At 38.5% G+C, this 23,543-nt stretch overlaps 1 protein-coding gene across 1 annotated transcript in view; it reads left to right on the plus strand.

Moving 5' to 3' along the window:
* C2CD6 (C2 calcium dependent domain containing 6) overlaps positions 1-23,543 on the plus strand; it is a gene marked incomplete at both ends in the record, with an annotated part of 149,911 nt that overhangs the window by 27,682 nt on the left and 98,686 nt on the right. The window contains 4 exons of the mRNA XM_080689345.1: positions 2,928-3,007; positions 10,998-11,144; positions 14,140-14,245; positions 17,741-17,816. Coding sequence (XP_080545471.1) covers positions 2,928-3,007; positions 10,998-11,144; positions 14,140-14,245; positions 17,741-17,816 — 409 coding nt within the window. The remainder of the gene's footprint in view (positions 1-2,927; positions 3,008-10,997; positions 11,145-14,139; positions 14,246-17,740; positions 17,817-23,543) is intronic.

The following is a 23,543-nucleotide window of genomic DNA, read 5'->3' on the forward strand; positions in this document are numbered from 1 at the left end:
TTAACCTTCTGACCTTGAAGTATATGGAATTTTTTTTCCAGTCTAAAAAATTGACTTCAATGTTATTTGGTCCCACATTTTTAAATGATGACCTTTCATTCAAAATGTCCTATAAAACTTGTAAGACACAAGGCATGACAACATATGCCTGTAATCCAAGTACTTGATAGGCTGAGACAGAATGATCACAAGTTCAAAGCCAGCCTCAGCAACTTAGCAAGGCCTGTAGCAAACTTAGTGAGACCCTGGTTTTTTTTTTTTTTTTTTTTTTTTTTTTTTTGGTGGTGGTACTGGGGTTCCTGGAGGCCCTTCTACCTCTGGGCTACACTCCCAGACACCTATTTTTACATTTTTTTAAAATTTGGAAACAGGGTCTCCTAAGCCAGCGCGCGGCTGGCTTCGAACCTGCACGATCCTCCTGTCTCTGCCTCCCAAGAGCGGGGATTACAAGCGTGTGCCACCACGCCCGGCTAGTGAGACCCTGTTTTAAAATGAAAATAAAATAGGACTGGGGTTTATTTATTTATTTTTTTTTTTACTTATTTTTTGCGGGTCTGGAAATGGAACCCAGGGACATTCAACCTCTGAGCTACACCTCCTGGCCTACTTTTTTATTCTTTATTTTGAAACAGGGTCTCACTAAGTTGCGGAGGGCCTCACGAAGTAGCTGAGGCTGTCCTTGAACCCCGATTCTTTGGTCCCACCCTGCAGAATGCTGGTATTACCATGCCCAGCTAGGATTAGGGTTTATCTAGAATGCCCCTGGGTTCAACCCCTAATGCAAAAACAAAAACAAAATACCTTATAAGACATTAAGATGTCTTAATGAAACATCATTTATTAAGATTCTTATGAAATGTTTTAAAATGATGATCTTTTATTCAGAAATTCTTATAAAGCTTGCTTTTGTGTTATGTTTGACATATTTGTGTAATTAAAACAAAATTATTTTAAGTGTTCAAGGAGTGTGAATTTTTACATCTAAAAGTACTTATTAAAATAGAATCACTGAGCCGGGCATGGTGGCTCAGGCTTGTAATCCTGCTCTTGGGAGGATTGTGCATGTTTGAAGCCAGCCGGGCTCGCTTAAGAGACTCTGTTTCCAAATAAAAATATAAAAATAGGCCTGGGAGTGTAGCCCGGAGGTAGAAGGGCTTCCAGGAACCCTAGTCCCACAAAAAAAAAAAAAAAAAAAAAATAGAATCACTGAAGCTGGGCTTGATGGTGCACACCTGTAATCCCAGTACTTGAGAGGCTGAAATAGGATTGCAGGTTCAAGGAACACCTTAGCAACTTAGTGAGACCATATTTTTAAATAGAAAATTTTAAAAAAGGGCTGGGGCTGTAGCTCAGAGGTAGGATGCCCCTGGGTTCAATCCCTGGTGCCACAAAAGAGAAAAAATAAACAGAACCGTTGATGCTATTCAGATAATGTTTTATATTATTGAGCTTTCCCCCATGGTTATTTTCAACATCTGGTGTTCTTTGAACCCTCTTTGATTCATCAGAAGAGGAATGTGCCCCAGAAGGTATGTTCCTTGCTAGGCTTTCCCCCTTTAAATTCACTACCATATTATATCCATGTTGCCATGAACTTTTTTTTTTTTTTTTTTTTTTGCGGTACTGAGGATTGAACCCAGGAGCATCTGCCTCTGAGCTATATCCTCAGCCTTATTTTTTATTCTTTATTTTGAAACAGAGTCTCACTGAATTGCAGAGGGCCTAAGTAGCCGAGACTGGCCACAAGCCATGATCCTCCTGTCTCAGTCTCCCAAGTATTGGGATTAAAAGCATGCACCACCACTCCCAGTTTGCCATGAACATTTTTGCATACTAACCTCAGTTTTTTTTTTTTTAATGTCCTTTAGCTAGATTCCTAGAAGGAAAATTGTTTTTCAAAATAATGACCCTTTAAAGGAATTGTTCTAGAAAAGTTGTACCAATATATATTCTCATCAAGTGTTTGAAAGAACTCTTGATATCCCTAGGTATTATCAGAGCTTCAGGACATTTGGAAACTCAGTCCTACTAGTGCTACTAGAAAGGGGAAATGATCCTTATACTTTGTATAGTGTCTTTCATTTCAAATATTTGCTATTTTAATAGCCTTTAGTCATTTTAAATTAGTAATTGAGACTGAAGACATCAGTATTATTAAATAGTCTACTGTTATGTTAACTGAGAAGTCTGTATAATGCTTTTAAATTTTGACTCTAGTATATCATAATACTTTTGATGAATTTTGAATCAGAAGTAATATGTAGATAAAATCACATTCTCTGCTTTTATTTTTCTATTTCTTCTCTTTTCTTATTATGAGTGCCTAAGGGAACTTCTAATTATTCAGCCCTTTTTGAGATAGTTGTAGCTTATGAGAATCAATTTCAGAGGTAGGCTTTGTGCCCACATATAAGCAAGGCATGCAACCATAGCCATTCTTAAGGAAATGGGTATTTTTTCATATAAAACTGGGTAAATTTTTTATATAGGTGGAATTTACTAAAAAGGAATAAAGAAAGGATTTATATAGAAAAGAGTGGGATATATTATAAAGGTTTGATTTTTATGCCTATGAACGTTTCAGTTCTACTTACCTATCATGATTCTGTAAAATGAGCACTGTATGGGGTCAGAAAGAGCTGCCTTCACATTCTGCCTCTCATACCTGTGGTGCAACTTTGAACAAATTACTGGTACTTGATATTATCTGTAAAATAGGCACAATTACCTACCTCATAGGTTTATTGAAAGGATTAAATAATATTAAAGGTATAATGCTTACTAGATATTTAGGACCAAATAAATGTAGTTTCCTTCTTCATTCCTTTTCTCTTTATATGTGTTATTTAAGAACTATCCTGGGGCATTATAATAATAATATGAATTAAAACAAAATAGTACTAAAACATACTTATATTTTTCTTCAGTTAAAACCACTTCAGAAAATTATTGAGCCATCTATGTTTATGAATGTCACACCACCTCCAGACAGAAAAGATCCTGTGACGTAAGTGTCTTAGGTCTCAATATGGCCAGGTTATTTGGCATTGTTGCGTTTGTCTGTGTGTGTGTGTGTATTTGGTCCTGGGGATTGAACTCAAGGGCATTCTACTTCTGAGCTACACTCCCAGGCCTATTTTATTTGTTAGTTTAAAACAGGAGATCACTATGTTCCTGACGGCCTTGCTAAGCTGCTACAGCTATACCTGAAATGCTCCTTTCTCAGCCTCCCAGACTGGGATTATAGGTATGCATCCCAAAGCCTGGCTGCATCCGACAAACTTGATGAACATTTTAGTTATCTTAAGAAACTCTGGGGACACAGCCAGGGTAGGTGAGACTCCAAGGCTATGGAAGCATAGGATTGCTTTGCTTAATAAGATGGGAGAAGTATGGATAACCATTTTTGTTTACCCATTCATCAGTTGACAGCGACAGTGTCACGGCGGGCTGTAGTGATTGCCCTCCCCCGTAAGGACTGGATGAGGTTAAGATGGGGACGCTCAGCACTGCTGGTGCCATAGCAGTCAACTGGAAAGCTGGTTTTGGAGAAACCAAGAAGCCACTCTCCCCAGAGCTTGACTTTTCCAGGTGCCTTCCTCTTGAGCTCTGGGTGGTTCGAAGGCTGTAATACAAAGAAATTCACAGACTTCTTTTCAAATGTATTTTCTTCTCAACATTTTGAAAATATATTTTTCTTTAAAAATGTAAAACAAATATGGGAGAATATTTGAATTGCGGGAATAGCCCTGAAGAAAGGAAGTAAGAAGAGCTGGAGCTAAGAAAAAGAAGAGAGACACGGAAGAGAAGCCTAATGAGAAGAGCTGGCCAGTAAGGTACTCCTCTTGGGAAATGAGGTGAGGAAATTTTGTGTCTAATAATTGCCAATTTTCTGCTCTTCAGTTTAGTAACATTACCCCGACCTCCACAACACTCCAATGGTTACTTCCAAATCAGCAGTAAAAAGTCTGGGGTAAAAAATATCATTAGCAAATAAAAAGCAATTTAAAATATAATATGCCAATCTTGAAATTTCAAGTAAAAATAGATAAAAGGAAAATGACTACCTGAGAAAGTGATTTAATTTATACTTCTTATTCATGCCTGTGTAACATAGCCTCCATAAACACCCAAAGGACAGGGTTCCGGGAGCTTCCACACTAAGGGCATTCCTGGAGGGAGGAGCACCTAGAGAAGGCACAGAAGCTCTGAGCCCCTTCCCCCATGCACCTCCCATCTGGCTGCTTCTGCGTTGGATCCTTGTATTATAACCAGTCATATGTTAAGCTTTGGTATACCCAGACTTGGAGCAAAAAATCAACTTGAATGAAAATGTCATTGTCAGGCTCCAAGCCAACCAACCAGAAATCTATTTTGGTGTCAGTGTCAGAGGTGAAGGTAGAAGCAGAAGTGCAGTTTAAAACCTTTTTGCTGCTCTTCTTGTGATGTGAATGCAGATGTGATGCTCTTCTTGGAGAGGATTAAGCTGCTCTGAACCAGGCCAACAACATTAAGACCCACCTGGGGTACAGGAATTCAGAGATGGGGAGAAACAAGCAGGGGCTGGTGGCAGTTGGTGGCATCCTCCTTTTCCTGCAGCTCGACTGCACATGTAAGACCTTCAAAGACAGTGCTTTCCCTTGCGCTGATATAGAGGTGAAGGAGAAACTTTTGGGCACCCAAATACCTAATCCACCTGCTGAAAAACTATAAAGGAAAGCTCCAGGAGTTTGCCAAGGAAGAATGGTATGTCAGCATAAGCATTGGACCTCAAAACCTGAGCCAGTAACAGTTTCTCCAATGTGCACATGATATGTTTGACCCAGACATAGCACATAGGTATCTGCGGCTGCAGGAGAATAACCACAGTCACCAACACACACCCTGGAAGCATCCCTTCCAGGATCTCCCAGCAAGGACGTGCACAGATACTATTTTGAAGTAGCGCTCTCTGGGGCAGGCACCTGTGTTAGCCTAACTTAGGAAGCCAATGACTGGAAAGGGGAGGAATCAACAGCTGCATTTCTGGCATCAAGTTCTCCTGGCACCTCCATCGGAATGGGAAGGAGTTCATGTCCTGGCACAGTGACATAGACACTCCACTCAAAAATGGCCCTTTCTGAAGACTTGGGATCTCTGTGTTGACTTCCTGGCAGGAACTCTTTACTTCCGTGGTGTAGAACATGATGTCATGATTCTGTTCATGAGTTTGACTGCAAATTTTCAGAGCTAGTTTACACTGCCTTCTAGATTTCCAAGAAAAAAAAAATGCCATCTGGATTGTAGATCCAGGAGAGGAACCTGAAAAGCCGCACTGTTCTTTGGTTCCAGTATCCATATTCCAGGCTTTTACCTCATTGTGATGGAGGACAGCTTATACTGTAAGGGTGAATTGTGGGCAGAAATATCTGCCAGTGGGAGCCAGTTTTATAAAGCAGGTGGTTCTGTGGATGAGGTTTCTCTGACTGCTCTCCTTTGCTGTGTACAATAACATTCTATGTATGTTTGCAATAAAATTTAAGGTGCCAAAGATTCCTCCATCTCGTGTGTGAGTGTGTGTGTGTGTGTGTGTGTGTGTGTGTGTGTGTGTGTGTTATTGCCTTCCTTGTTAGATTGTGAATGTTGTGTTTAAGGGAATAAACCACATGATGATGTACCAGAAAACAAAATAAAAATAATAAAGAATGAAAAAAAATCTGAGATGAGATTAAAGGAATTTTAGGTATAAAATGGGAGACTGTATAGTGCTTATTTTTCTATAGTGTCACCAACACCGGTTATTTCATTAAAAATAAATGTTATCCATTTGATATCGGTGATTTGTGGAAATAGCATAGTTAATTTTTTATTTATTGACATTTTCCTTCTTCATATACTGATGTATAAACATGTACTGAATGTTTGTCATATCCCCAAAGTGTTGCAAATACAAAGATAAATGAGATCTGATCTCTGACTTCAAGCTCATGGTTGAATGTAAAGGAAACAGGAAATAATAATAACTATTATTGTAATACAATTAGGATAAGAGCCCTTCTTTCTTTTGTGTTTGGTACTGGTATTGAACCTAGAAGCATTCTACCTCCAAGCTACACCCCTAGACTGATTTTATTTCTTATTTGGAAATAGAGACTCACTACATTTTTTGAAAGCCTCCCTAATTGCTGAGGCTGGCTTCAATCCTACAATCCTCCTGTCTCAGCCTCCTTAGTACTAGAATCACAGACATGTGCCATCATGCCCTGCTACACCTAAGCATGGGACAATCAAAGAACTTTTAGTTATTCTCAAGGAAGTTGTGGAGGAAAATATTAACAAGTAAGACTAAAATAAAGTATTGGAAATGAAATTTGAAAAAAATGATAGTAGTACATTTAGCTGATTTTAGGGAGTTGAGGGCACACTTCCCTAAAGGGGGCACGTATATAAAAGTAAGGAGTTTATAAGAGGCTCTGTTGTGTTGCAGTAGTTAGCTGTGAGTGGCTAGGAGCATAGGAGCTACAAGAGATAAACAGAAGAGTAGGCAGAGAAAGATATTAAGAGTTCAGGCTCTAGAGCCAAATTGGTTAGGCTCACATTCTGGATCTGCCATGGACTAGCTATGTTACCTTGGGCAAGTTACGTAGGCTCTTTGTCCTTTATTAAATTGAATAAAAATAAAAACATCCAATTTAGTTATTGTGGTGATAAATAAATTACATGAAGAGCCCTTAGACTACCTTGTGGTTAGTGCCTCAGTTCCAGAAGACGTACTTGGGATGGACATCCTCAGTAGCTGGCAGGATTCCTGCACTAATTCCCTGACATGCGCAGTGAGTGGCTTCTGTAGTGACCTAGTAGAAGTGGCCACAACTGCCCCTGTCTAGCAGAACAGTAAGCCAAGGGTTATGTTGCATTCCTGCGGGGATTCAGAGGTTAGTGCTCTCATTAAGGACTTGAAGAATACAGGGGCAGGGACTCTATTCAGTTTGCCTATCTGATCAGTGAAGAAAACAGACAGATATTATAGACTAACCAAGGGTCACTGTGAGCTTAACTAGCAACAGTTGCAGTATCATAGCTTGAGCACATACCCCTGGGCCTGGGGAATGCAGCCATAGATCTGTCCAAACCGGTTCTTGCCATACTTGTTAATAAAATCATCAGGAGCAGTTTGTTTTTAGCTGGCAGGGAGAGCAAAATATATTCGCTCCCCTACTTCAAAGGTGTATCAGCTGTACTAAATTACGTATGTCATAATTTAGTTCCCAGGGTCCTGATCACCTTGTACAAGATGTCACACTGGTCCATTAAATTGATAAAATTATGCTGACTGGACCTAGTGAGCAAGAAGTGGCATCCACTCCAGACTTATCTGATAAGACTCTTTTATGTCAGAGAATGGGAAATAAATAATGACAAAAATTCAGCCAGATGTTGTGGCACATGTCTATAATCTCAGCATTTGGGAGGCCAAGGCAGGAGAATTGCAGGTTTAAGACCAGCCTCAGCCAACTTAGCAAAGCTCTTAGCAACTTAGCACAATCTTGTTTCCAAATAGAAAATAAAATAGGTCTGGAAGTATAGCTTGGAATTTGAATGCCCCTAGGGGTAATCCTCAGCATCACACGCACATACAAATTTAGGTGCCTTCTACTAATCTCTAAGGTCATGTTGTATGGGGCATGTTGAAATATTCTTTCTAAAATGAATGTTATTTCTTCTGGTTCTTCCTATAACCAAAAAAGAGACACAACATCTTGTGGGGCTATTTGGATTTTGGGGGTAAGATATTCCTCACTTGGATGTGTTACCCTGGCCCATTTACTGGGTGACCCCAAATGCTATTATTTTTAAGTGAGGTCCAGAACAAAAGAAGACTCTGCAACAGGTCAAGCTGCTGTGCGAGCTGCTCTGCCACTTGGCCCATATGATGACCCAGAAGATCCAGAGGTGCCTTGCATGTCAGTGATGGAGATACTGCTGGGAGCTTTTAGAAGGTCACTACAGATGCATCACAGAACAGGCTCCTAGAATTTTGGAACAAAGCCCTTCTACACCATCTGTCTGTGAGCAACTAGTCTACCTCTGAGAAAGAGCTGTGTCCTATCACTGGACCTTAGTAGAGGCTGAAGACTTAACCATAGGCCATGAATGACTATGCAGCCTGATCTGACATCATGACCTAAGGGCCATCAGACTCACTCAGCCAAGAGGCGAGAATGCACAGCAATAGTGCCTCCTCAAGTAGAAATGGAATTATGTGATTGGGCCCCGTCTTACTTTGAATATGGTTTTGTCTTCCCTATAGGCAGTGCTTCTGGCAAAAGTACCCTATATTTTCTTAAATACCTTTTCTACCATCATGATATTCCACACAGCATTATTCTATCAAAGAACTCACATAGCAGAACATTAAGTGTGCCAGTGTGCCCATGATCATGCAAAGTCATTGTTCTTACCAGGTTCCCTGTCATGTTGAAGCAACTATCTTAACAAAACAGTGGAATGGCCTTTAGTAGACTTAGTTAAAGCACCAGCTGGGTAGCACTTGCAGGTCTGGGGCAAGATTCTTCGGAAGGTTGTATATGTTATGAATCAGTGACCAGTATATAGTGCTTTTTCTCTCATAGCCAGGATTCAGGGGTCCTTGAATTAAGGCATGGAAAGAGGAGTTGTGCTATTTTCTATTACCCATGTGAATCAACTAGCAAAATTCTTACATCTCTTCCTGCAGTCTTATCTCTATTAACCTAAAGATCTTAGTTTCAAAAGAAGAAATACTTCCACTAGAAGATATAATGATTCCACTGCATTAAGACTGTTTCCAGCCCTTTGGGCTCCTCATGCTTCTACATCAATAGGCAAAGAAGGAATTACTGCACTGGTGGGTGATCGGACTGCTGCTTTACAATGGAGATTAAGAAGACTGTGTCTAGAATACAGGAGGCCCCTTAGGCCTTATCTTATGAATATATACACATATATTTTATGTATATATATTTTGTGTTTTTACTTTCTTTCCTCTACTATCTCCTTATAACATCACAGAAGTTAAATTCAGAGTATTAAGGAGAAGCGTCAACATCACTCAAGACTTTGACCATCTATTCTGGGAAAAGGATTAGTATAATTCTATGTTGAGTGGAACTATATTCGCCCATGTCTTCATTGGAGAGTAATGATTTAAGGAGATGAAGAGGGTAACAGATTGACAAAGGGTAAACTTGTGATGCTAATTTTATATGTCAACTTGACTGGCCACAAAGTACCCAAGTATTCGTCCAAAATCATTCAGGGAGGATGTTTTGGATATTATTCGCATTTATTTTTATTTTAATTTTTAATTTTTTTGTGGTGCTGGGGACTGGACCCTGGGGGATCTACCTCTGAGCTTTATTTTTTAAAATTGGAAACAGGATCTCACTAAGTTAATGAGAACCTTGCTAAGTTGCTGAGGCTGGTTTCAAACCTGCAATCCTCCTATCTCTGCCTCCCAAGTATTGGGATTATAGGTGTGTGCCACCATACCTGGCTGAGATGAACATTTAAATCAGTACTCTGAATAAAGCGGGTTGCACTCCCTGATATTCCCTCATCCAATTAGTTTAACACACTAAAAAGACGAACCCTCTCCTAAGTAGGAGAGAATGCCTCCTAGCTCACTACCTTCAACCTGAAACATCAGCTTTTTTCTGCCACTCACTCAAACTGTAATACCAGCTCTTAGTAGATCTTGTTCCTGCTTGGCTTTTACTGCAACTATTCCACTGGATCTCCTGGTTCCAAAGGCTTTGGCCACAGTATGAGATTATGCCATTGTCTTTACTGGGTCTCCAGCTTGACAATTTACCCTGCATATTTTGGGACTTGTCAGGCTCTATGACTACGTGAGTCAGTCTCTTATAATAAATCTCTGTATGTATGTATGCATCGAATTGGTTCTCTTTCTCTGGATAACCTGGTTAATACAATGGAACCAAGAAAAAATTTGTAAAATATTTAGAATGCTTAGTCATATATCCATAATAAGTAACTGATTTGAGATGGAAGATGACTAGGGAGAAGAAAAAGGGTTTTTCACACCTTTGGGCCATTGAACATGTATTTAGTGCTATTATTTCCTGAGGAAAGGAATTCTGAGAAAGAGCTTATTTTGAGAATGGGAAAAATGGTGAGTTCTGTCTTGGACATGTTGGATTTAAGGTGCTCACCACTGTACGCAGTAAAGACTAGTGTTTAAGAAGATGAGCTTTATAGTTAAAGAAACAGTGTTCAAATGTGAGCTTTGCCACTTCTCAGCTATAAAATCTTGGGTGTAGTTCATCTCTTTAACCCTAACTTTCTTATATGTAAAGTTAAGTCTCATGGGTTTGCTCTGAAAACTGAATGAGATAATATACATAGCCATATGAACACAGTACCTGGCACATAATATTTTTCCATGCAATTAATAGACATAATGAATAAGACACATGAGAGACAGAGACTTGGCTGTAAAGGTTGGGGGAGAGATCTAGGCTCATATAAGTTCTATTCTTCTTTCTTTGGGATCTCTCCTTTCCATCCTGCTGCTCATGATTTCAGTAGGAAGAAAATCAAGGCAGCATTTCTCTCAGCATTTCTGACTTCTATATCCATCCTTCCTTCCTTTTTTTTTTTTTTTTTTTTGTAGTACTGGGGACAGAACCCACAGGCATTCTACCTCCGAGAGATACCCCCAGACTTATTTTTTTTTTAATTTGAAACAGGGTCTCGCTGAGTTGCAGAGGGCCTCACTAAGTAGCTGAGGCTGTCCGAGAACCGCAGTCCTCCTGTCTCGGCCTCCCAAATGCTACGATTACAAACTTGCCACCAGGCCCAGCTTTCTGTATTCTTTCTTAACTTTCTACTCTTATGGCCCAAGGTGGATAAGTGATCTGAAAAAATATATATAACTCAAAAGGGATAGCTACTACTGATTTCAGAAGTGTACTTTTATATAATATCAACATTTAACTTTATTTCCAATATTTCAGAAATGTTATTACACCACGGCCAATAGAGTATCCAGCATTTTTATCCCCAGACCTGAATGTTACTGTTGGGACTCCAACGACGCCACGCCACTCCAACCAGCCATCAGCGGTGCGACTCAAAAAACTTGAGCAACAACCCAGCGAAAGGTAAAAAGCATAAACATTTCCATCTATTTAAGTATTCTTTGTATCATAGGTTAATTTCTCCCTGTGAGACGTGGGTCCAGCAGCATTCATTGTGGTACTATTTCTGGTGTTTATAAATGATTTCTTATCAAATTTAGGTGTTTTGTTTGAAAAATTTAGTGACATGGCAAGAAAAGGGGAGAAATTCATTTATAAGAAAGAAAGCCTGCTGTGTACTCTGTTCACTAACAATGTATCTGCAGTCTCTTGTGCTCTTTTCTGTATGCCTCATCCTTTTGTCTCTGCTCTTTAGATATTTTCTTCTGATTTATATTCTAGTCCACTAGCTTTTTTTGTTTCCAATCTGCTGTTAATCCACTTGAATTAGCAGTTTCAGCTACTTTCTTTCTCAGTTACGGCATTTTCATTTGTGTGGATAGTTTCTATTCTGCCCAAATCCTGAGCCTTGTCTTCTAAGTCTTTGACCGTATCAGTGATTGTGGTAGCTTAGATTACTACAATAAAAAACACCATACACTAGGCAGCGAAAACTCTAGACACTTCTCTTTCATAGTTCCAGAGGCTGGGAAATCCTTACTGTTTTCTTCCACATGTGTGCTGATACCACGTATGTGTTGGGAACACTTGGCTGCACGTTTATTGTAAGTGTTGATAACAGGCTTTGGGCTTTGCTGTCTCAGGACTCTGTATGAGTTCATGTAGAATTCTGAAAGACTCAGAAACTGTGTTGTCTTTTTTCCCACTGCTTCCAAGGATTTCTCTCTTGAGCCTCTTTTACTAAAGTTTTGTAGTTAAGAATGTGTCTGAACTGGACGTGGTCGCACACACTTGTAATCCCAGCCCTTGGGAGGCTGAGACAGGAATATCACACAGGTTCAAAGCCAGCCTCAGCAACTTAGTGAGACCCTGTTTCCAAATAAAGTATAAAATAGGTCTGGGAGCATAGCCCCGAGGTAGAAAAGCCCCTGGGTTCCACCGCCAGTACCAAAAAAAAAAAAAAAAAAAAGAATATTCTGTACTTTGTAGTATCTTTTAGGGGAACTTATTTAAACAATAATGTCATCTACAAATAACAGTTTTATTTTTTATTCTGAAACCTTATTCTCTAATTTTGTTCTCCTGTCTTTATTGTTAGCTAGAAACTCCAGTCAATGTCTGATAAACATGGGAAGAGTAAAGCCTTTTATTTTTTTTTAATGTTTAACAATTAAGAGCATTTGTGTAGACTTGAATCAGGTGAACTGTATTACTCAATTATGTTCCTAGTTTTCTAAGTTTAAAAAAATGACTGGGTATTGAATTTTATCAAGTGATTTTTTTTCCATCTATAGTCAGTTAAATTTACTAAAATGATCTTTTCTCATGTTAATGTCAAACTATTCTTGTATCCCTAAGATACACCCATCTTATTTGTGGTATATTATCTTTTCTCTGCACGACTGTTTTTTTTTTTTATACTGAAGCTGTATGTAACTTCCGACATTATACTATGTTTATGAAGGAGAGTAGCCTGCAGTCTCCCTTTTGAAATGTCCTTGTCATCGTTTATAGTCAAGGCCATTGTGACTTCCTGAGTGAACTGGGAAACCTTCCCTCTTCCATTTCATTCTTGTTAATTACATTTTAGATTATAGAAGTCTTTGAAGTTTCTTGGGTTAGAAACTGAATTCCTTTTTTTAAACCTGTTTTTCCTTAATTTTTTTTGCAATGATGGGTATTGAACCTAGGGCCTCACATATGCCAGGCAAATGTTTTACCACTGAGCTACATCTCAGTCCTCTTAAACCTGTTTTGGAGAAACTATCAATATGTATTGATCAATTTATAAAAAATATATATGTGGTGCTATGGACAAAATGTCCTTCCCTCCCACAATTCACATGTTAAGACCCTCATCCTATTGGGTGTGGCGATGCACACATATAATCTCAGAACTTGGGAGGCTGAGACAGGAGGATCACAGGCTGGAGCCCAGCCTCAGCAATTTAGTGAGACCCTAGCTACTTAGTGAGACCCTGTTTCAAAATAAAATATAAAATAGGGCTGGGGTTGTGACTTGAAGATAAAATGCCTTGGGTTTAACCTCTCGTACAAAAAAAGAAAAAAAAAACAAATCTCAAAGGTGATAGTATCTGAAGGCACACCTTTGGGAAGTAATTAGGTAATTAGTTTAGGTTTGAGGATGGGGCCCTCATGATGTGTCTAATGCCCTTATTAAAAAAAAAAAAAGAGGAAGAGCCGGGCGTGGTGGCGCACGCTTGTAATCCCCGCGCTTGGGAGGCAGAGACAGGAGGATCGCGCAGGTTCGAAGCCAGGCGCATGCGCTGGCTTAAGAGACCCTGTTTCCAAATAAAAATACAAAATAGGTGTCTGGGAGTGGAGCCCGGAGGTAGAAGGGCTTCCAGGAACCCCAGTACCACCAAAAAAAAAAAAAAAAAAAAAAAAGGAAGAAAGATGAGATCCCTCTCTCTTCACCACAAGAGGATCCAAGAAGGTGACCATCTGAAACCAGAAGTATCTTTCTCCTACCCTAGGTGCTGGCACCTTGGCATTGGGTTTCTCAGCCTTTAGAGCTGTGATAAACAAATGGCTGTTGTTTAAGCCACCCAGTTGATAGTATTTCCATTACAGCAGCCCAAAAGTTCAAGACACATGGTTAAAATAGTTAGAATAATGTATTACATAATTTCTATAGCATGTTTTTATAGCTTAAATAATGATTATGAAGCCATTACTTAGGTATTTATCATTTGGATTAAGAAATATACCACTGATCTAAAAATGTGTTTTGTATGCCCTAAAGAGCCTGCATCCCTCTTCCAGGTAAATACTACCCTTATTTTTGTTGTAAGCATTCCCTTTCCTTTGTAGCCCTAGATAATAGATTGTTAGTTTGTTGCTTTCAGAACTTCCTATAAGTGGATCATACAGTAGATATGCCATATATATTCTTTTGTTACTTTTTAAAAAATCTATAACTGATTACTTTCTTTAGGCTGGAAAAAATGAAAAAGGAATATAGAAATCTAGGTACATGGATGGAAAAAGCTGACTATTTAGAAAGCATCCTAAATCCAAAATTGGAACCAAAAATTTCTGAGGTAATTGACATATGTCTTTCCACATGTAGCTATTAATAATTTTTAAAAGAAAGCAATGGCAAAAGTGAGGATAATTTATTACTTATTTATTCCTTATATATAAATGCTGTTTATAGTTCATGTACTTTCCTATTCTGATAATGTGTAATTGAGTAAGTATTTATTGATAATTTATAAGGTTTAATCCATCAGTCCATTTAAAGTACAATTCAGTGGCCTTTAGTGTATTCATGAAATGAATTCTAGGGTCTGTTCATTACCCCTAAAGCCAGCCCACACCTGCTAGCCAGCATTCCTTCAAGCTGTCCATCATCCTCCTGCCCTAGGCTTCAGCCAGTCCACCCTCTTCTCAATAGACTTGCCTCCCGTAGACATTTCATGTAAGTAGAATCATTTAACATGTGGTCTTTTGTGACTTGCTTTTTTCACTCACCATAATGCTTTCAAGGTTTATTCCAATTTTAGCATATATAAGTACTTCATTTATTTTTATTTTAAAATAACATTCCAGGGGGGCATGGTGGTACACACCTGTAATCCCAGTATTTGGGAGGCTGAGACAGAATTGCAGGTTTGAGGCCAGCCTTAGCAATTTAGCAAAACGCTCAATAACCTAGCAAAGTGCTGTTTCAAAGACAAAAAATAGAAAAGATTTGGAGGTGTAGCTTGGAGGTAGAATGCCTTTAGATTCAAGTCACAGTCTCTCCCCCCAAATAACATTCCACTGAGTGGAAATGCCATGTCTTGTTGACACATTAAGCAGCCGTGGGCTTTGGGATTGTTTACACTGCTGAGCTATTGTGGAGATTACTGCTGTGAACATTCATGTGCAGTGTTTGTGTGAAAACGCATTTTTAATTCTTTTGAGTATACACCTAGGGCCGGAAGTGGGATCATACAGTCATTTCTAGTTGAAATATTTGAAGAACTGCCAAACTGTGTTCCATGGCAGCTATATCTTTTTTCTTTTCTTCCTGGTGCTGGGGATCAAACCCATTCTACTTCCAAGTTACACCTCCAACCCAGACCTTTTCATTTTTTGTTTCAAGCAGGGTCTTGCTACGTTGCTGAGAGTCTTACTACATTTCTGAGGCTGTCTTTGAACCTTCAAGCCCCTTGTCTCAGTCTCCCAAGTACTGGGATGACAGGCGTGCACCACCACACATGCAGCTGTGCCATCTTACCTTCCAACCAGCATGTATGAGGGTTTCAAACTCTCACCAACACTTATTATTTTCTATTTATTATAATTATAGCCATTCTTGTGGATTTGACCTGGCAATTAATTGTGCTTCAGTTTTCTTTTCTATAGTGATTAATGATGTGAGCATTTTTCATGTGCTTATTAGTCATTTCAATATCTTCTTCGGGCCAATATTTATTCAAATAGTCTGCCTTTTTTTTTTTTTTTTGCAGTACTGGGGACTGAATCCAGAGGCATTCTACCTCTGAACTACACCCCTAGTCCTGTTTTCTATTTTTTCTTTTGAAACAGGGTCGCGCTAAGCTGCAGAGGGCCTCACTAAGTAGCTGAGGCTGGCTGCTAACCTGTGATCCTCCTGTCTCAGCCTCCCAAATGCTGGGATTACAAGCGTGTGCCACCACACCTGGCTTCTACTCTGCCAGGGTTTAAATTGAGTTGTATGTTTTTTCATTATGGAGTTGTAAGAGGTTTTATGTACTGTGGATACTAGACCCTTGTCTTATCTCGTCAGATATGAGTAAGGTCTAATACTTAGAAATACAATCTAACCCATGCAATTTGGCCTGGAAATAAAAAAATTCATAGCTATCTCAGTGGATGTATAAAACACTAATATTACAACCCCATAGTCATAACATGTTCTGTTATTATTTTTAATTCATCTGTGATAATTGGTCAGAGTTGTACTGCATTAAGATAAACATTACTATTTACTAATACAGGATTAATATTTTTGGAAAATTTTAGAGGTTTGTCTACTAAAGGTGTTATGGACTTTGGGTTCTTATTAAAAGATCTATATTTTCAAAAGGTCTCAATGTCATGCTACCTTATAATTTTCCTTGAAATTTTGTAAAGATATATATTGCTTTTCAAGTCATAGGCCATAATGTAGTCCAAAAGATATAATTTGTCTCCTGGAGGAATACAGTGCTGCCACTGGTTATGATTGGGTTGGCAGTACCTCCGAAAGGCTCCCATGTCAAGAGAATTGTCCCCAGAGCAGCAAGGTTCAGAGGCAGGGCATGGCTGTAGGAAGTAGGCCACTGGGGTCTGTTCCTACCCCTTCCCTTTTCCCTCTCTCTCTCTGCTTCTCGAATTCCATGTCTGAGCCACTGTCCTCTGCCACAGCTACCACCATGGTGCATCTGCCTGGGAGTCTGCCAACCATGCACTGACTTCTGGACCGTGAGCCAAAATGAACTTTCCTCCTCTAAGTTGTTCTTGTCAGGCACTTTGATCTCAGTGATAAAAAGCTGACTAACACACACCTTCTTGATGTTATAATATTACTTAATTTGCCTTATAACTTGTGTGTCTCATACATTCACTCTTCTCTTGGGACATGTCTCAGTCAACATTCTCGCTGCTGTGATCCAAAGCCACTGACCACAGCTTAGAGGAAGGCAGTTTTATTTTCTCACAGTGTGTTTGGAGATTTCCAGGTTTGGTCCATGTAAAGGTGGTATCTGCGGATCTAGAGCATGGTGGTGGGCAGTAGAGAGAGGGAGACAGCTAAGGCTCTGCTCTCACATCTTGGAGGCTGGAAGCAGAGAGCCAGCAAGCAAGGAGATTCAAAGACATGAGACGATACCCCTCGAGACTCAATTACTTCAACTCAGAACACCAATTTATGAGCTCTTAAGGGCCACTCAACATCTAACTATAACAGAACATCAATTCCTTTTTTTAAAAAATGTTTTATACTGGAGATTGAACCCAGGGACAGTCTACCTCTGAGCTATACCTAATCCCCATTTTCTTTATCTTTTTTTTTTTTTTTTTTGGTGGTGGTACTGGGGTTCCTGTAAACCCTTCTACCTCCAGGCTACACTCCCAGACCTATTTTCATATTTTTTTATTTGGAAACGGGCTCTCTTAAGCCAGCGAGGCTGGCTTCGAACGTGTGTGATCCTCCTGTCTCTGCCTCCCTAGCACGGGGATTACAAGCATGCACCACCATGCCTGGCTATTTTCTTTATCTTTTTAAAATATGTTCTCACTGAGTTGTGGAGGGCCTTGCTAAGTTGCTGAGGTGAGCCTTTAACCTGTGATTCTCCTGTCCCAGCCTCCCAACTACTGGAATTACAAGTGAGTTCCACCATGCCTGGGTCCAGTTCTTTAAAGTAGTGCTCTTTGTATTTCATTTCTCACAAACTCATCTCTTTCTTGTCCTCTGTAAATTTAGGAAACAAGTATTTTATAGTTAAAAAAATTAGGAAGCCAGAGAAAAATGATTTAGCTCATTAAACTTTCCCCTCAATATATTTTCTTTCTTTTTTTGATTCTAGGAAGGTAGTATAGAAGAAGAGTTCTTTGAAAGTCAGATTAATGAGCCACATGAGGATAAAACTGAAAATATAACAGGTAAGAAATTAATTTCATTTTTATGTTTATTAAGATTATTAAAATCAAGGTATTATGTCACAAATATTAGTAACTTGGTTTAAATGAATTTCATTTTTGCTAGGGTGTATATATATTTACATATATATATACATACATACATATATATATGTATGTATTTTACTATAGTTTTGATATATAGCATTTGTTTCATAACACTTCCCCAAAAAGGATTAGCCCTATAAGAGTTTAAAAATTGTTCTCCTTTATTTCTTTACAGATGAAAAGAAAGAGCTGGGCAAGGTGGCACACACCTGTAATCTCAGTGCTTAGGAGGCTAAGACAGGAAAATCAAAGGTTTGAGGCCAGTCTCAGAACTTAGACTCTCATCAACTTAGCAAGACTCTGTTTAAAAATAAAAAGGCTAGCCGGGCGTGGTGGCGCACGCTTGTAATCCCTGTGCTTGGGAGGCTGAGATAGGATGATCACACAGGTTCAAAGCCAGCCTTATCTACTTAGTGAGGCTCTCAGAGACCCTGTTTCCAAATAACATATAAAATAGGTCTGGGAGCATACCCCGGAGGTAGAAAGCCTCTGGGTTCCACCCCCAGTACCACCAAAATAAATAAAAAATAAATAAAATAAAATAAATAAAAAGGCTACAGGTATAGCTCAGAAATAGACTGCCCTTGGGTTCAATATCCAGTACCACACACGTACACAAAAAAGATAAAAATTTAAAAATGAAATCTTAACTATGACCTGTGAAAAGATATTTTTGTTAAATATTGTGAACTATAGAATTATTGGTCTACTTTATGTAGAGGTGTGTGGTGTGTGTGTGAGTGTGTGTATGCACATGCATGTGTGTTTGAGTAAAATAGAAAGTATAGTGGAAGGAGAGGAAATTAAATTTGAGAACTTACCACAAATTATCAGCAAAAAAGTATACTACTGTAGATTAAAATGCATAATATATTTTAAATCTTCCATTCTTCAGTTAAGTGTCTTATTATTGTAAGATTTTTTTGCTACAACATAAGTACATTTTTAAAATCTCTACTTCCGTAGTATCAGGCTCTTTTATATTCATCTTCTACCTGTGTATCAGCTCAGCAGACAGATTAATACATCATTTGCCTATTCTTTATCTGCAACATTCAATTTTAGGTGATGTACAATCAGATTCTCTCTTCAGTATCACTGGAAATAAGTGATATCTCTCACTCACTGGTGGTGACTTTTTAATTTTTTAAAAATTGGTTTCACTAATCCAAAGAGTTCATTGTGAACCCCATTGGATCATGCAATGACTTCTTTCCTTTTGGTATTCCAATAACCTCCTATAGCCCAGCTAATATTTATTGATCACTGTGTTCTTAGCACTTTACTTTTAGATTATATAAATGATTTCCCAAAACATTCAATCAAGAAAGCTATTATCCATAAGAGGGAACTCAATATCAAACAGATAAAATAATCAGGCAACCAGAGCTCACAGTCATTGAGGTTATTTAAGAAAATTGCCACATATATACTTGTATCATATCTATAAAATAAGCTATTTTTATTGTTGCCCCCCCCCCAGCTTGGTAAAATGAGCTGGGGGTGGAAGGGGTATGGGGGCATGTCGCAAAGATTTCAAAATGGGAAGTTCTGGACCCTTTGCCCTTTACAAACACAGTTCAACTACAACACACACACACACACACACACACACACACACACACACACACAATTTCATGAGAAATCCAAAAACTAATTGAGAGACTCCTGGATCCTGACTGAGAAAAAAACCAACCACATTTTACGGAGCAGGAATTCAATGTTTTGATTTTTATACTGAGCCAGAAGGTGGGGCTTCTACTAGCCTGCTGGTTGGAATCACATTATTTGTTTTGAATGTTCCCCTCAAGACTGTAGAGTATGCAAAGTTTTGCCAGTTCTCTGAGACAGGCAAGATGAAAGTCAGTGTTTCAGGCAGGCTTCAGAAAAATCAGAACAATGGTTATGGAGCCTGGGAGCTGGAGGTTTCCTCCTGATTTCCTGATTATATGGCATGAGTATTATGAGTATGGCTTAGAGTAAGGTGTTTTTAATCTTCCTATTGGATCCTAGCTTCTCCCTGGGGAGAGAAGTAAAGGATGGGACCATATACCCAATACTGTGATTTTCTGAGGCCTGCCTGAGGTCCCACCTTCTGTCTCACCTGGATGACTAATAGAACCCACCACAATCTAGACACCTAGGAGACACTGAGAAGAAAGACAACACTTGGAACCTGCATGAAGGTTTAACAGGCTCTCTGTACAAGGCCCATACTCAAAGCCTGGGAGAAATGGATGTTTTCTTTTATGTGAAAACATCAGCACAAAGGAAAATGAAGGAACAGAGAAATATATTACAAACAAACTGATATTAGTGAAATGGAGATACAGGATTTATCTGCCAAAGAATTTAAAAGAACCATTTTAAAGATGCTCAACAGGCCAGGAGAAAAATGCATAAAGAAAGTGGAAATTTTAACAAAGAAGTAGAAATATTTTTAAAAGCACCAAAAAATTATAAAACTGAAAAAAAAATTAATTGAACCAAAAAAATCTTTGGAAGGGTTCTACAACAGACTAGAGAAAACAAAAAAAAAAAGAATCAGCGAACTCAAACCCAGTCCAATTGAAAGTATTCAATCAGAAAAGGCAGAAAAGAAAAAGGAATGACAAGAGTGCATCAAAGAAATAACAGCCCAAATTTCTTAAATCTGGTGAAGGACATGATCATCCAAATCCAGAAAGTCAGTGGCCCCCAATAAGAATCTACACCAAGACACATTACAATCAAATGATCAAATGTCAAAGATGAAGAAAATTTGGGAAGTATCAAGAAAAATAGACTCATGTTATACAAGGTAATCACTGTGAGAGTATTAGTAGAATTTTTTTAATTTATTTTCTCACATAACAGATTCATTTGTCTGATGTCAAACTTTTGATCACTTAGAGATAACATTTCAATATTTCTTTTTGCTTTCTTTCTTAACAGAGGATTTTTTTCTTTTTTTTTTTTAAGGTGAAACTATCATACATTTTTCCAGAAAAAATCTATCCTAACATGAAATATGAACTCTAAATACCCAAAACAATCTCAAAAAAGAACAAAGCTAGAAGATATACATTTTCTGATTTCAAACCTTATAGAGCTACAATAATTAAAATAGTGTAGTACTGCTATAAAGGCAGATATATAAACCAGTGGAGTAAAATAAAAAGCCTAGAAATAAATTCTTCCATATATGGTCAAGTTATTTTTGACAAAGTTTCCAAGAGCATTTGGTGAAGGTGATAATGATCCTTTCACTAAATATTGTTGGAAAATAATAATTACATGAAAAAGAATAAAGTTGGACCCTTACCTAACACCATATACAAATATTAACTCAAAATAGATAAAAGACCTAGATGTAAATCTTAAGACTATAAACTTTTAGAAGAAAACCTGGGTCATAACACTTCATAACATTGAAATTGGCAGTGATTTCTTGGATATGATTTCAAAGGCAAAGGCAACAACAGAATAAACAAACTTCCTAAAAAATAAAAAATATTGTACATCCAAAGACAATGTAAACAGTTAAATTTACTGATAGAATGGGATAAAATATTTCCAAATGCTGTATCTGAAGGTATATTAATATTCCAAATAGAAATCCTAAAAATTATCAACAATAAAAGCAAACAATACAATTTAGAAATAGGTAAAAGACTAAAATAAATAATGAATCTCCAAAGATTTTAACCTATAAACACATGAATATATTCTTCTTTGCTTAGTTGTCTGCTGGATGGAAAATCTTGTTTCTCTGGTTCTGGTGTGTATTATCTATTTCTTCTTCTTAGTTAATCTCTTTGAGTATTTTCTCTAGCGATGGTTTTGAAGACATAAATTCCTTCAGTTTCTGTTTGTCATGGAAGCTTCTTATTTCCCCATCTAAATTGATAGAAAGTTTTGCTGGGTAGGAAATTTTTGGCTGGAAGTTGTTTTTTTTCAGAGTTTGGAATATGTTACTCCAAGCCCTTCTGGCTCTCATGACTTGGTTTGGGAAGTCTGGAGTGATTCTAGTTGGTTTGCTTCTGAATGTCACATGGCTCTTTGTTTTTGTTGCCTTTAAGATTCTCTGCTTGGCTTCCACATTGGTCATTTTGACAATTATGTGGCGTGGGGAACCTCTTCTCTGATCCTGTCTAAAGGGAGTTCTATAAGTTTCCTGGACCTGTGTATCAACCTCTTGCTCTATGTTTGGAAAATTTTCTGCTATTATTTCTTTGAAGATATTATTGATCCCTTTGGTTTCACCTTCTTTTCCCTCCTCTATTCCAATTATTCTTAGGTTAGCTCTCTTAAAATGGGCCCATATTTCTTCAATGTCAGATTCCTGCTGTCTGATTTTCTTTTCTAAGTTATAAATTATGCGTTCGTTTTTGGAGTGATCCTCTTCTAGGAGTGAGAATCCATTCTCCATGTGGTCTAATCAATTGTTTATACTTTGAATTGAGGCCTTAACCTCAATGATTGCATCCTTTATGTCTTTTAGACTCTCTCTAAATTCTTTTCAAAGGTCCTATATTATTTCTACAGTTATATTCCTGATTTGATCTTCTGGAGATCTCTGAATTTCTGTGTTATCAGGTTTTGATAATATGGGGTTGTGGGCATTCATTGCTCTATTGTTGTTCCTCTTTCCCATGATTTCAGAATTTTGTGCCTTCCCTGGATCACTACAGCTTCACTTAGGGTGCTCTGTATCTCGAGTCTGTGGTAATCTCTGCCACTGCTACTCCTTCACTGGGTTGGACTGCAAAATCTCAGACCCAGGGAGATTATCAAAGTCCCTGGGCATGCAGTACAGGGATTTCTCCTTTAGGGGATGCAATTTCACTCACGGTTATTGTGCGTGTTGATCAGGAGCTGTCGAGGGCGTGGTGAACTCGCTGTCGCTGCTGGCAATATGGCACCACTGCCACGCCCTCTGCTGTGAAGCTGGCGTATGTCTTTTCTGGTTTTGAGCTCTGTTCTGAGTCCCTGGAAGGCGTGATGAGCTTAGCCACTGGAGTTTTAGATGTTCATTGTGCTTAAAGAACTGTTGAATTACACCCGAATGATCTCCAGTTGCTCACTTCAGCTCCTTGTTTACCTATCCTCTCTGGATCCTGGTGCTGTGAGGGAAGATGGTGCTGGTGTAGCCCCGCTGCTGCATTGCGGGCTTGATTTCTGGTCTCTGGTTGTTCTTCTAGTCTTTTTTTCTCTGTCCCTTGTGTTTACATTTTTTATTTCTCTGATGATGGTGTTTTCTGGCTATGAAAAGCACTGATTTTGTGGCAATAGAGATCGAGTTTTATCAGGACTCGTAAATGCTGCTTTTGTTGGTTGTCATCTTCCCGGAAGTCCATCTTAGTGGAATTTTTAGAAGAAATGTTGCAGGCCTGATGTGAATAGGACAACATGCTCAAACTGCTGAAGGAAAAAAAAACCTGTTAACCAAGAATACTTCACTCAGCAAAAGTGTTCTTTAAAGTGAAGAAGGAGCTAGGTGTGGTAATGCATGCCTGTAGTCCTAGTGCTTGGGAGGCTATGACAGGAGGATCACAGGTTTGAGATAAGCTTCAGCAACTTAGTGAGACCTTTAGCAACTTAGCAAAATTCTGTTTCAAGATAAAATAAATTTAAATAGGCTGGGGGGGGGTGGGTTGTGCC

This window comes from Muscardinus avellanarius (genome assembly GCF_963383645.1).
Source record: "Muscardinus avellanarius genome assembly, chromosome: 2".
Lineage (NCBI taxonomy): Eukaryota > Metazoa > Chordata > Mammalia > Rodentia > Gliridae > Muscardinus > Muscardinus avellanarius.